This window comes from Pleurodeles waltl, chromosome 5 (assembly GCF_031143425.1).
Source record: "Pleurodeles waltl isolate 20211129_DDA chromosome 5, aPleWal1.hap1.20221129, whole genome shotgun sequence".
NCBI lineage: Eukaryota > Metazoa > Chordata > Amphibia > Caudata > Salamandridae > Pleurodeles > Pleurodeles waltl.
In genome coordinates, this window is record NC_090444.1 from 580,151,899 (window position 1) to 580,165,311 (window position 13,413).

The 13,413-nt window shown below is 42.1% G+C and overlaps 1 protein-coding gene across 1 annotated transcript in view; it reads left to right on the top strand.

Moving 5' to 3' along the window:
* RYR2 (ryanodine receptor 2) overlaps positions 1-13,413 on the top strand; it is a 2,714,825-nt gene that overhangs the window by 2,423,140 nt on the left and 278,272 nt on the right. Inside the window, exons 90-92 of the mRNA XM_069234403.1 lie at positions 297-444; positions 3,255-3,341; positions 7,561-7,782. Coding sequence (XP_069090504.1) covers positions 297-444; positions 3,255-3,341; positions 7,561-7,782 — 457 coding nt within the window. The remainder of the gene's footprint in view (positions 1-296; positions 445-3,254; positions 3,342-7,560; positions 7,783-13,413) is intronic.

Sequence of the window (13,413 nt, forward strand, 5' to 3'; positions counted from 1 at the left end):
ACCCTGCTTTCAATGACGTTGAAGAGTCAAGGAACTGGAAAATGGAAGTGATTGAAGCCATGATGTTTTTATTATTGAATGAAGAAATACTTAAATTCTGCCAAATGGGATTTCCAATTCTTTTGTGAATACCTCTAAAGGACGACCAACAGAAACGTTTAGAGAAATTTACAGGGCTGTTTACAAATGCCTAGCCTAAGAGTGGTCATGCGGAAAAGAATCAATGTTGCAGTTTTTAAATGGATTTTAGATTTTAATCAAAGTGTCTTCTAGTGATGTACTTCTTGTTTTCTCAGTGGAGAAGATGGAGAAAAGGAGGAGAAAGGTAAAGATGATAAACCCAAGCAGAAGGTCAGACAGCTCCACACACCACGCTATGGGGACCAAGATGTTCAGGAGTCTGCCTTTTGGAAGAAAATCATAGCATACCAGCAGAAACTACTTGTAAGGGACTCTTTAAGTATTTTAAGTGTATATTGCAATGGATAGCACTGTGTATGCAGCTTTCCGTTACGGAAATGGGAGAAAACCCACATATATTTGATTTTGCAACAAAGATCATGACCCGTAAGAAATTTCTTCTATGTTTTTAGATCTTGCCTGGCATTTCTAAAGTTCTTGGGCCTAGGTGTACCAAGCCTTTGCATTTTCTTTCCCTGGCTCAAGATGACCCAAGGACAATGCAAAAGTAAGATTTACAATGCCACGCAAGAGATGATTTAGGTGGACTTGCTTTACTTTGTAAAGAAATGTAACGCAACATAGCAGCTTGTGCTGCGTTGCATCACATTTCATTGCAGTAGACATTCAATGGGTGGAGCATGGACATTTCCATGTAACCACCCATGGAATTTGACGCAGTCCCAAATTTACTGAAATCAGTAAACCTGAGGTTGCAGCCAATTGGTACTCCACCCGACCATGGCATAACGAGTAGAAATATGTTTAATTCTCTTTGTTACTTCCTCTTCCTGTGTGTGATACATTCTGCAACACACATTGAAAGAATAAAAGTTGCCTCTTATGAGTATTTGTTGCAAGGAAGATGACCAAAACTTTGCTGGCCATATTGCAGGTACCCTTGTACCTTTCCACTTGCAAGGAGGGTTCTAGGCACCCTCAAGTGTGCCAGTGCAGGAAGATGAAGAGCACCATATTATGGAAGATATGGGACTGTTCATCTCTCTCCCATACATTCAACGCAGTGCAGCAGCTTTGCTTGCTGCCTTGTGTGAAGTTTTAGTAAATATGCCCCTCTATATGTAATAAGTTGATACTCTTCCCGCAAAGGCCGGAACTAGGTGCTAGTGGCTTTCGCAATTACCTTTTGACAGTTCCAGTTCTGACCAGAGTGTGGCAAAAGCACTCTAAATGAATGCCAAAGATAAAACAAAGGCTACCTTCTACCTTAACTGTAAGCATGTAGCATGCAGCATGCTAAAACTATTGAGGTAAAAATGCTAAGCTACTAGGGGCGATTTTACATTTTGGTGGTGATTGAAAATCCTGTGTTAAAGTGGTTCATAAAGATCAGAATCGAAAGTGGAATTTCTTCTACCAAACTACATGTACGATTGAGGAAATTGCTTTACTAGATTATCCCGTTAGACTTAACACTTCCTCTAGAAATTGGAGCCATTTCAATTACCACCCAACTCTGACCTGTCCTGGTTCTCCCATTTTCCGTGTGGATATTTAATTGTGTAGGTTTGTTTTAATATTTTATTTTGATAAAATACTGCAATAACGTGATTCATATGAGGTTCGATGGAAATTTGCACGGATAAAAAAACTTGAGTGGATGAAATCACTCGAACCAGTGCTCCTTAATCACTGGGATTGTCCATAGGTAGCTTTATTTGCCTTTGTTTGTTTTTTAGGGTAAAGCGCGCATGCACCCTGGCCCCTGCTGTAATTTCTTTGTGGACTTTTAACCACACCCATGTCACCCCCATCAGTTTGGTTGGTTCGTGGGCTTGCCTTTTAAAATTTTCTTGATTTCATTAGTGAAAGTCATGCGGACGCCATGCCTTTTCTGGTGTGTAGGCCTCCTCGAGAACACCAGTAAACTACTGAAAACATACGAGGCTCCATGTTTTCCGCATGGCTTCTGGACTACTTTTTCTTTATATTTCCTACACAACGTGATCTTGCTGGACAGTAGTCAAGCGCTTTGCATGACATCGACCCTTTTACATGGATAATTGCACTTTTGTTGGTTACATGGATAATTGCACTTTTGCCAATACATTTGACTGCGGGCAAACTTCTGTTTCCTGTTGTGTGTCTCCGTCGCACTCATGGTGGCTGACGGCTTGCTTATGTGAAACTGTTTTACTTTTATTTTTCCATTTATGTGGCAAGAAAAGTCCGGTTAGGAATTTACAACGATAATAGCTCTAACTCGAGCAAATGCGAGACTCATTCCATTGCAAATGCTTTTATGCTTTGCCATTACATACATAATACTGCATGAAACCACATGCAACCTGTTAAACGCAGTCCACCGCACTTTTCAAGTACTTTCTTACATAAATTTGTTTACACAACCTGGAAGCCAAATCGACAAGAGGGCAAGAGGCAATTTTGCTAAGGGCAGCTCCACTAATATAAAGTGCAACTCACAAGAAAGACCCAGAGGCCGTTGGAAATGAAGGATTTTCTTTCAGTAATTCTGTGCACTCTCTTACGCTCATGCAGACCGGCTATCATTAGCTGGCTTAGCGGACTTTCGATCCCGTTTTCATGTCGAGGGACTAAATTCATGATACAGGCCCAGAAAGAATTAGTGAACAAAGTCGAAGCCGAGTGTGCAAGGGCCATAACTTAGGATTCTCACTCGGCTTCACTCATTTACTATTATTGTGTTGGCAAGGGAGGAAGAAAGTCCTAAAGTCAAGTCCAAGATCAAGGTTGGAATTAGTGGAGAACATTTTAGATTGCACAACTCTTTAATCATGATATGTTTTAGTTTTAAATAAGCTTTTATGTTTTTTATAAATATTGAATAGGCAAAGTATTTATATTAATATGCATTTTGGAATTGTGATGGTTTTAATTAACCGTGTCAATAAACGTACTTACTTACTCTGTGCACTCTCCTTTCTGTGATCACAGCTGTTAGAGCCCAACTCAATAACTGTTTGCCCTAGTTTACATGCCGACTAGTACTATACCTCATACATATGTATTTAGCTTGTGTGAATATAATTCCAAAACTAATACGTTTTTTCTCTGCTCATTTGGTTCCACAGAACTATTTTGCACGAAATTTCTATAACATGAGGATGCTGGCTCTGTTTGTTGCTTTCGCCATTAACTTCATCCTCCTGTTCTATAAGGTAACAGTATGGCTAACACTATTATTTAGCGGTTTAGAGCAGTTGAACCATGCCGCCAATGCTGGCTTTAGTGCTGGTGGCTCCCAGTGCAACAATCTTTCATTACACCCCTCATCTTTACAAATTCCCTCATGACCACCCTCCAACAATGTCCCACATCTCTCCATAACCCTTCTTTGACATGCATTCCATTTTTTTATAGAGCTACCTTTAACTAATTGACACTCTTTTTGGGGATCTGAATGGTAAATGTTCTTTGTACATTAACCCCTCTACTTTATGATGAGTCAAAACTACCACTAGACAAAACTACATCTCTCTCCAGCAGGAACATTAATCGCCAGAGTTATCTTGAAATTTTTATTATTGCCTGAAATCTACTGGACACACAGGAAACTCTGCAGCAGGTGCTTGTAATCCCATACGTTATTTTTAAATACAGTGCCCCGCCAGGACAGTGTCAGGTGCGGCTGCACCAGTCGCACTGCCCTAAAGCCAGCCCTGCAGGCCCCTCTCCTATTCAAAACACAAAAGACGAATGGTTGTCTCAACATAGAAACCCTTAAGTGATAATGAGAGGCACTCGAATATCTTTTCCAAGCTTTTCTCAACCTAGACACCGGTTCAGCCCCAGCTTTTCTTGAAGTTCCGATCTGCCTGCTCTGTTTTAGGTTCAGTCACAAAGAAGATCGAACTGTGGACAAAGAATAATTATTTTTTAAACTGAGCTGTTTGTTTTCCAAAGAGGAAAAATGTTAGCAAAGAAAACAAAGGGCCAAATTTACCCAGGGTGTGTGAACTGGCCCTAGCATGGCTTTAATCGAGCCAAAGTGTCACAAAGCATCGGAAAGTGCCTAAAAAATCTGCACTAGATTAACTTTCGCGCGCAAAAGCTATTTAGGTGATCCTTGTGCTGCTCCCTTTGAAACATTCTCCCGCTAATGTATGCAAGGAGTCACGCGCAAAAGCTTTAGTATTTAGGACAAAGCCAGATCACGATATTTTATCAAACCTGGCTCTGTGCTTGAAGGGGCCCGCGGAGAGAGAGACGCAGTCTAGTCTCTCCGCGGGCAGTTTCGGGATATAGGTAGTGGCACGCAAGGCGTCCGATTGGGTGAAAGGTAAGTGGGGGCGGGTTTAGGGTAGGTAATAAAAGGGGGGTGGAGGGTGGGGTCGGCCTTTTCACTGCGCCGACGTAGCGTGGGAGGGTCGATTTATTTAGGACCACCCACCCACCCAGCTTAGGAAGGCAGAGGGAGGAGAGGTTAGTTAGGTAGGAAACGGGGGTAAGGTAGGGGGGTTAATAGTCATTTAGGACAGGTGAAGTTGAGAGTGATGGCAGGAGATGGGGGAGGGTGGAGAGCCAGGTGCGGGCTTGTCAACCCTTCCAGGGGGAAAAACAAGGAATTGAAGGATCAGAGCGGGGAGGGGTAGGCTACAGGCAGGGAAGGCATGGGAGGAATAGGGGAGCATATACGGTAGGAAAATTGAAGGGAGATATTTTAAGGAGAAAATAAAGGAAAGGGAATTGTTAAGTTAAAGTCTGTTTAAAAGGAGATACAGTTAAATGTTTAAGTAATGATGTTTAAAACCTGTTCTAATAAATGACCTTTTACACCAACAAGAGTGTCACGTATGTATGTCCCGAAAACCAAGGGGCATATTTATACTCCGTTTGCGCCGAATTAGCGTCGTTTTTTTCGACGCAAATTCGGCGCAAAACTAATGCCATATTTATACTTTGGCGTTAGACGCGTCTAGCGCCAAAGTATGAGGAAAGAGCGTCATTTTTTTGCGTGAACGCCTTCCTTGCGTTAATGAGATGCAAGGTAGGCGTTCCCGTAAAAAAAAATGACTGCGCCGCAAATGCGTCGTATTTATACTCCCGGGCAAAAATGACGCCTGGGAGTGGGCGGGGCAAAAAACCCCGCATTTGCGCCGGATTTTAGCGCCTGGGTCAGGGCAGGCGTTAAGGGACCTGTGGGCTCAAAATGAGCCCACAGCTGCCCTCCCATGCCCCCAGGGACCCCCCCTGCCACCCTTGCCCACCCCAGGAGGACACCCAAGGATGGAGGGACCCACCCCAGGGACATTCAGGTAAGTTCAGGTAAGTATAATTTTTTTTTTTTTTTTTTTTTTTGGCATAGGGGGGCCTGATTTGTGCCCCCCTACATGCCTCAATGCCCAATGACCATGCCCAGGGGACATAAGTCCCCTGGGCATGGCCATTGGGCAAGGGGGCATGACTCCTGTCTTTACTAAAACAGGAGTCATGTAAATGGCGTCTGGGCGTCGTTAAAAATGGCGCAAATCGGGTGGAGGCGATTTTTTGCGTCAACCTGACTTGCACCATTTTTAAGACGCCCTAGCGCCATTTTTCCCAACGCCGGCGATGCCTGGTGTACGTGGTTTTTTTCCACGCACACCAGGCAGCGCCGGTCTGCTTGCGCCGGCTAACGGCATTCAATAAATACGGCGCCCGCATGGCGCTTCAGAATGGCGTTAGCCGGCGCAAAATATTTTGACGCTAAACTGCGTTAGCGCAGTTTAGCGTCAAAAAGTATAAATACGGGCCCTAATGCGAGAAAAAGGCAAGCACAAACAAGTGGTCAAGCAGTATATCGCCCAATAGACCTACATGTCCCCTCTAAAACACATATCTTTCAGTTCTGACATTTCAGCTGGCGTCTCCATGTTAGAATTAGTACTAGTTTGGGTATCCCCTGTTCAAAGCCTACGCTAGACAGTGCAGGCAACTCTTACAAAATTTGGTGCCGCACTATTTTCTGCTTTTTGCACAATGCAGTCCTTTGTTTTAAAGACAGTAAATCTGGGTCCGCATGTCCATGCATATTGGAAACCATCCGCAGCCTGGGTAGAATGAGGCTGTACCCAAGTCTTAAACTTAAAACTCACACAATATCTACTAGTACATTTGTCTCTGTGAGTCACCATTTGTTGACATAGGTGACTGTCAGCGAGCGATGTTCCAACACAATATATGTCATGCTTATTTATTTATAGAAGTACTTTTGTTGAGAAGGGAGGTGATCAGATGTAGCCACAAAACAGCAGGTGGCCTAGAGGTTGCGATGCAGACGTCTGAGTGAATATGTGCCCTATTAGTGTAATGCCAGTCCACATTTCACTGATATTATGTGCTTATTTACGACAATCTCCGCTGTTTCCAATCTCATATCAAAAGACCTCCCTTGTATTCCGCTTGTCTGCAATTATTTCACATGATAACCTTTCCTTGGGAAAAAACACACAACAGACATGTGGTCAAGTTATGGCTTTTCTAAACCCAGTGTAAAACAGGTTAATTAGATTAAGTCAAGTCAAGACTTAACTATGTCATATCCCGTTTAATTCCTAATGTTGCACTAAGAGCTGTAATGACAGGCTTGTTTGGAGCTAGAGTCGAACAGTTTTTATATAATGCAGATAGAGGGCACTTTCACTCATGTCTCACAGAGTTAGTACAGTTCTAAACATTTCTGTGATATTAACCGCTGCACACATTTTAATGATCATGTGGTGACTTAAATATAACGATGTTTAAAAAACAATCAGTATTTCAGGATTTTGGATGTCAAATATTTTTTGAGTTTATCATTTATTTTCTCTTTGAAGAATCATAATGTATGCCGATAACTAGGCTATTTTCAAACACTTATTCAAAATCTTTTGGACAAGAGTATGTTAGCTTTTTGCTATTTCTCTATATGGTTGACTTCTAGGCATGGGAGACATTTGAATTGTGCCTGTTAAGTTTGAAGAAAAAAAACATTCCCATTGGTTAATTTTTCCTACATTTTTTTGTAAATGTACACCTTGTGTAAAACTCTTGCGAGATACCAACAGGATATTTTTTCACACCAAAAGTGACTCACTGAGTAACATTTCTGTTCAAACCACTTTTTGGTGTGCAATTGCATAGAAAAGTCCCAAGAGATGCTGGCCAACCACATTATGTGGTCAAAGTGTAACTTTGCGGAATGTTGTGAAGTTTTCATGGACTCTCACTAACAACATCACACAGGTGTGCCCACCCCTTGCAATATCCATCATCTATTGTTGCTTGTGCTGTGCACATTTAAATTCAATCAATATATGTTTGAACATACAAAAGTTCTTTGCATTACCTTTCTGTAATTGTGCAGTGCATATTGGTTTCTTAGCAAAGTAATTGTTAACGTTTATACATTTTTAACAGGTCTCTACCTCTGCTGTAGTAGAAGAAAAGGAAATGGCAATAGAAACCCCTTGTTTTGGTCCTAGGATGAATAGTATGGAGGACCACCATAACAGTAGAGTGATAACTGTGCACTATGTCTTGGAAGAGAGCAGCGGCTACATGGAGCCAACACTGCGCATTCTTGCCATCCTACATACGGTCATCTCCTTCTTTTGCATTATTGGATACTACTGTTTGAAAGTGAGTTACTTGATTAGTGCATCCTATTTGTTATTGTTAATTAGAATGTGGTGTGCAGGTGCCAGCATTTTTTTCAATTTCTTCAGCGATCCTCAGTCTGTGCCTAGTTTGTGTGTACTCTTTAGACTTTCAGAGAATTCTTCATTTCTAAAATTAATATTTTGTGCCATATACACATCTCTGTTACTGTTTGTTTCTCTATTTTCTGTTTCAGTTATAACAGTGTTTCATGCTGAACACAATGGAAGCCATCTTTGACCAAGCCAGTAGATGTCTGCTCTGAAAGGCCTAGCTATTGGCTTTAACAATGCTTTTTGCAATCACACAACTATGCACACATCGCTGGCAATCTTGCAGTGGGTCTTCCATTAGGCTGCGTGGGCTTGCATCGTGATGCAGGCAGCCACTTTTAACATACCGATCCAACACAGGAAATGCTTGATAGAAATACATTATAATTGTTGGAACATTTGAAATGTAAAAAAGTGGTTGCAAGTGTGTGCAAATTGAAAATAAAAGGAAGTGAGCGGCCAAGCAGTCCTTTGCAGCTGCTGGCTTCACTCAAGAAAGAAATAATAAAAAAAAAATACATTAAGCAGTAGTAGAAGGAAGGTAAACAGAGAGTAGGATTGGGCATGGGATGAGAAGCGGGAGGAGGAAAGAAATATACAAGCACAAGATGTAGATACCCAAGAAACACTTGGACTCCCTTTGAGTGCTGAACCTCCTAAAGCATACATGGCAAGGCTGGAACACATCCACTCAGAACATGGTGAAACCAAATGGTCCTGGGTGGGGCAAATAGATGAATAGGGGAGGTTGGAGGAGCAGACAACTGATATAGACAATAAATACCGAGGGACTGTAATGTGTTGAGAACAATAGGTCCTGCTAACATCGTAGATGAAACCTAAAAATAGGATGTTTTGGCCAAGATAACATTAGGCAGCTTCTAATTGCTCTGATCTGGAATTGTAGAATGCTCTTAATCCCGTGTTGAGGTTCTTCTCTTTAGGAGCAAATTAACTATATATAAAAATATTTTGGAGGTAATACTTTCAGGCTAGACCTTGGGTATTAATCACTTTTCCTTGGGCTTTAGTGGAAGATGTTTATAGTAGGGAGTTCACTTTCTAATGTATCTTCCACCTTCGCGCCTCACTTTTAAACAGGTGCTCGCTCCGTGCTATATTAAAATGAATAATTAAAGTATATGCTACCAGTAGGGGCTCCAGATTAGCCCACAAGCCGCAATTAATGCCCCTGTGGCATGATTGGCAAAATGTAGCTTATCTTATTAGCAAAAATCATGATTTTATTATTCTTATTAAAAGGCTTCTAAATGGATGCCAATATGGACAAAATGCATATTTTCTTCAAATAAGTTACATGGAAAATGGAACTGTTGAAATAAAAAAAAGACGGTCATAATTGTGTGACAGCTATCAAGTTTAAATTAGACGACTCAGAGCCAACACTTCTCCTTCTTTGGCACAAATAATTAAAAATCACCATCTGTTTCTCGGAATAACAGTGACCTACTGGTCTGCTTGCCTTCTTGATTTCCCCTCTCCAATCTGTTCACACTGTTAATTCACCATGGCTTTCCTGGCTCAGATTATTAGCACACAGATCTAAAGGTGATGCTTTAAATGATCCATTTTCTTTTTGCTTTAATTTGCTTTTTTCAAGGCAGTGCTTCTAACTTAGTTACTTTTCCCAATATATCGCGTCTAATAGATGCATCACCTTTGGCTTCATGAGACGACCTACATTGTTGACAAAGTTTGGTTTTTGAAGGGATCAACTTCATATCTCAAGCCTCTGACACATATTGTGTAGTTCCGATTGTCAAAAGCAACAGCATGTTGTGCAAGTGAGGACGCAATCTGTCTAAATTAGTTGCATAATTTAAAATGTTGAGAATGGTGAATGACAATTTATTGGTGGTCCCAGATAAAATGAAAACATGCTAATTGATGGAGATGGTTTTTTTGTAAAAGCAACTTATCAAAAAACAATTCATACTACTAATAAAGTAGAATTCTATGAGTGTTTAAAACATCACGTTTTCTTGTATTAGATAAACGGTGCCGAATACAATTTAATAAGGTGTGCCGATAAAGTCCTCATGCTGGTAGTGAGATCACCAAGGGAGCCACATGTTAAATATAGGATGACAATGTGTTCCACTAAATAGTATATTACAATACGCTTGCTTGTCTTCCATGGCATAATGTAATAATCAGTCGACTCTAAACCATTCCCAGGTGACATATGATTCAGTAAAATCATTCACCCAAAAATGCTTAACAGGTGAAATAGTCTCATATTAACCAGTGAGTTTTAAAAACATCGATTGTAAAATAGTCATTGAAATGCATACGGAGATGCAGGTGTCTATACAGGATTGTAAGTTTTTGCACTTTTCCAAGTTCCACATATGTCACATTTCTTGCCAGTTATGCCGAGGATACCAAAGTGAAGGATGGTATGAGGGATGAGTGGCTTTAAAGCGTGCATGGTCTCACCAACATAGCAAATATAACTTTTGTGAGAGGAAGATATGGGGCAACCACAATTACTAAAATTCAGGTCCTTTCCATGGAGTACAACAAGGACGACTTCTCTTGCTCCACTGAGTAGGAAGAAACATTAGGAATGTTTCAAATTCTGGCCTTAGACTAGGGAATGTTGTGCCAAGTAGCATTCCCAGCTGTACAGTGATGCAGGTGTTTCCCTAAGGCATGCTCGACTTCTGATTCTGAGTGGTGCATACATTTAGCACTCACCAACCTCACAATTTATTTTCAAGGACTGTAGGAAAACCTCCATATTTTTCTGTTTCAAAGATAGGAATCATTCTCTCGCCTGGTGACAGAGAAAACATGTGGGCCAAGCTTAGACGTGAAATGAAATGAAAGGCTTCTCTACATTATTGTCATAGCCCTCATTGAGGAAACATCCGCCCAAGTGAGTGTGCTATTTATTGCCCTGTTTAATACCACATATGCCATAAAACAGGACAGTGTATTTACCCGGACACTGTTGTTGCTCTACCTAAATGATAAGTACAGTGGAGTCCTAGGATCCTCTCGAGATGCTGCTATTTTGCAGTTAAAGCACATGCAGGTGAGAGAGAGGACTCTTTCAAAGGGGCTTAACCAATAAGACACACAGAGAAAAAATGCTTACTATGTCTGCAACTGCCTCCCAGGTACTACTTAATGACAACAGTGCAGATGCACACAGAGGGTGTGCCCCTGGCCCGCCAGATGGTGCTCCAAAGGCAGGCCCACCTGCACCCATCCACACCTGGATCTTGCCCAGTGTCAGGAACTCTGGTCCTCCACCCTCATGCCGCTACGCTGCTGATTCACACACTTCTGCCTCAGTGCACCACATAACACTGATGAAGTGTTCACCAGTTCTTCCTGCAACTTTTTGTGCACTTACCCACAGCTAACTAATCACCACACCAGCACCATGAAATACCCCATTCTCTAACATTCACACATTCCTGCACCCACCCACACAACACTCCACGTTCTGGGACCTGCTGCACAACAATGATCTGAAACAACTTTTCCTCACAGAAATGTGTCTGAGACCTGCATTGGCCACGCACATAGTGACAACCACCTCCCCTGGATACAAGATCGTCAAGCAAGACAGAGTTCACAAGCCCAGAGCTGCAACCATCATCACCACAAGAACGCCATAAGCTGCACCACCTCCAAGGACGTCATCCTCCCATATGGAAAACTTGTCAAGCTCCACATCAAACCCATATTCATCCTACAGGCCACTGGGACATGCACCATCTTTACTGACACCACATACTTCGCCGCACCAGTCAGCCTCAATAGCAATTACGTCATACTTGGAAACCTGATCTTCCACCTGGAAGTCAATGCTGACCCTAATTCAAAAGCACTCATTGACCACCTGGAAAGCCTGGGCCACTCAAATTGAGTAAAGGAACCTACCTACATTTCTGTACACTTCCTGGACCTATTTTCATCACATTGGACAGCATCCAAGTTGACAAGCCTACACCAGCCTCCAGAACAGACGATATTAATGCCAAATTCACCATGCCAGTCCTGGATGCCAAAACTAGAAAAGCTTACCTGACAAGGACTGGAGCACTGCTTTCAACATCCATAGACCCAAATAAAGCAACAGCCTCCCAAAAGGCATCAAGAATTTTAACAATTGAATCATCTTCTGTGCGACTCCCTATCGCCTCTCAAAAGTAGCAATACAACAAGATTTAGATGCTAAGCCATTTGGTACATGGAGGAACTCAGACTGATGAAACACCACTGCAAACATCTGGAACGCAAATGGAGAATGAGCCAGGACAATGCAGACAGAATCTCTTTCGAATCTGCCCTGAGATGCTACAATCAAATGATTTGGACCACCAACTGTGCGGCTCTGGCAGACCGCATTGATGCCAGCACCAATGGAAGCAAAGAAATCCTCACCAATGTGAAGAATTTCCCTCATCAGCAGCTACCTGTAACTCAATCACCCCCTTACAGGAGCTTACCAAACAGTTCTTCACAAGCAAAATCACCACCATTTTACATTAAGTTCAACCCACAACTGGGCCCAACTGACCTTGCCAAATGTCTCCTGATCTTGTTCAGATAACCAATGCTTACCACATGGCCCGTCATCATCCCAGAGGAAATTACCACTACCATGAAGTCAATGCCCTCAGGGGTCCCATTGGACCCCTGCCCCACCACACATACTTCAGAGGATAGCAACCCGTCAGCACCATGCTGAACTCCTCCACCTCTCCTGTGCTTTAAGCATACTTCAAAGTTATTTGTTTTTGCATTGTTTAATCACAACTGCTGCAAATAGAAAAATGTCTGGAAAGTCCCCAGCAACAAAAACCGGCCCTTATTGCAGTGCAGCTGGCCGCCACCCTGCCATCCCTGCAAAATGCCGAGTAGCCAGCCTGCCCTGATGGTCAAGTTATTTTAGCACATACCTGGGACTTTCCAGGCTTGGATGGTAGGAAAGAGATACTGCCAATTGACAAATTTGAAACTGAATGATGTTTTGGTGGGGAGACAGTGTCAGCATTATTTATATGTGCTTGATAAAATGTTAACCTGTAACATGTATAACCATTACGTATATGTGTGCATACATTTTTTACATTTAGGTATAGCGAAGCAAGTGATTTATATGTTTTCTTTTAACTTTAGTTAGAATATGTGCATCTTAAAATTGTGATGGAGCCTTTGGCCCTATCTATGATTATGGGATCCGATTAATCGTTTCTTCTCAGCTATGAGAGGAGAGGAGAAGCTACATCAATTTTAATTAGAACAATTACAGTGTAACTCAGAGTCACACATTAAGATCCTCATTTCGAGTTAGGGAGGCAGAAAAAGCTGCTGCCAAACTCCTGCGGTCAGGTCACCGCCAGTGCGGAGACCTTCCCGCGGCCTCTATTACAGCCCCTACTACGAGAAACAACCCACAACATTGACATCGGCTCGTAATCAAGCCAGCAGCAATATTGCGGTGCGTAGAATGCAACAGCACCTATCGTGCTTTTCACTGTCTTCTAAGCAGACAGTAGAAATTGCAACAGGGCTGTCC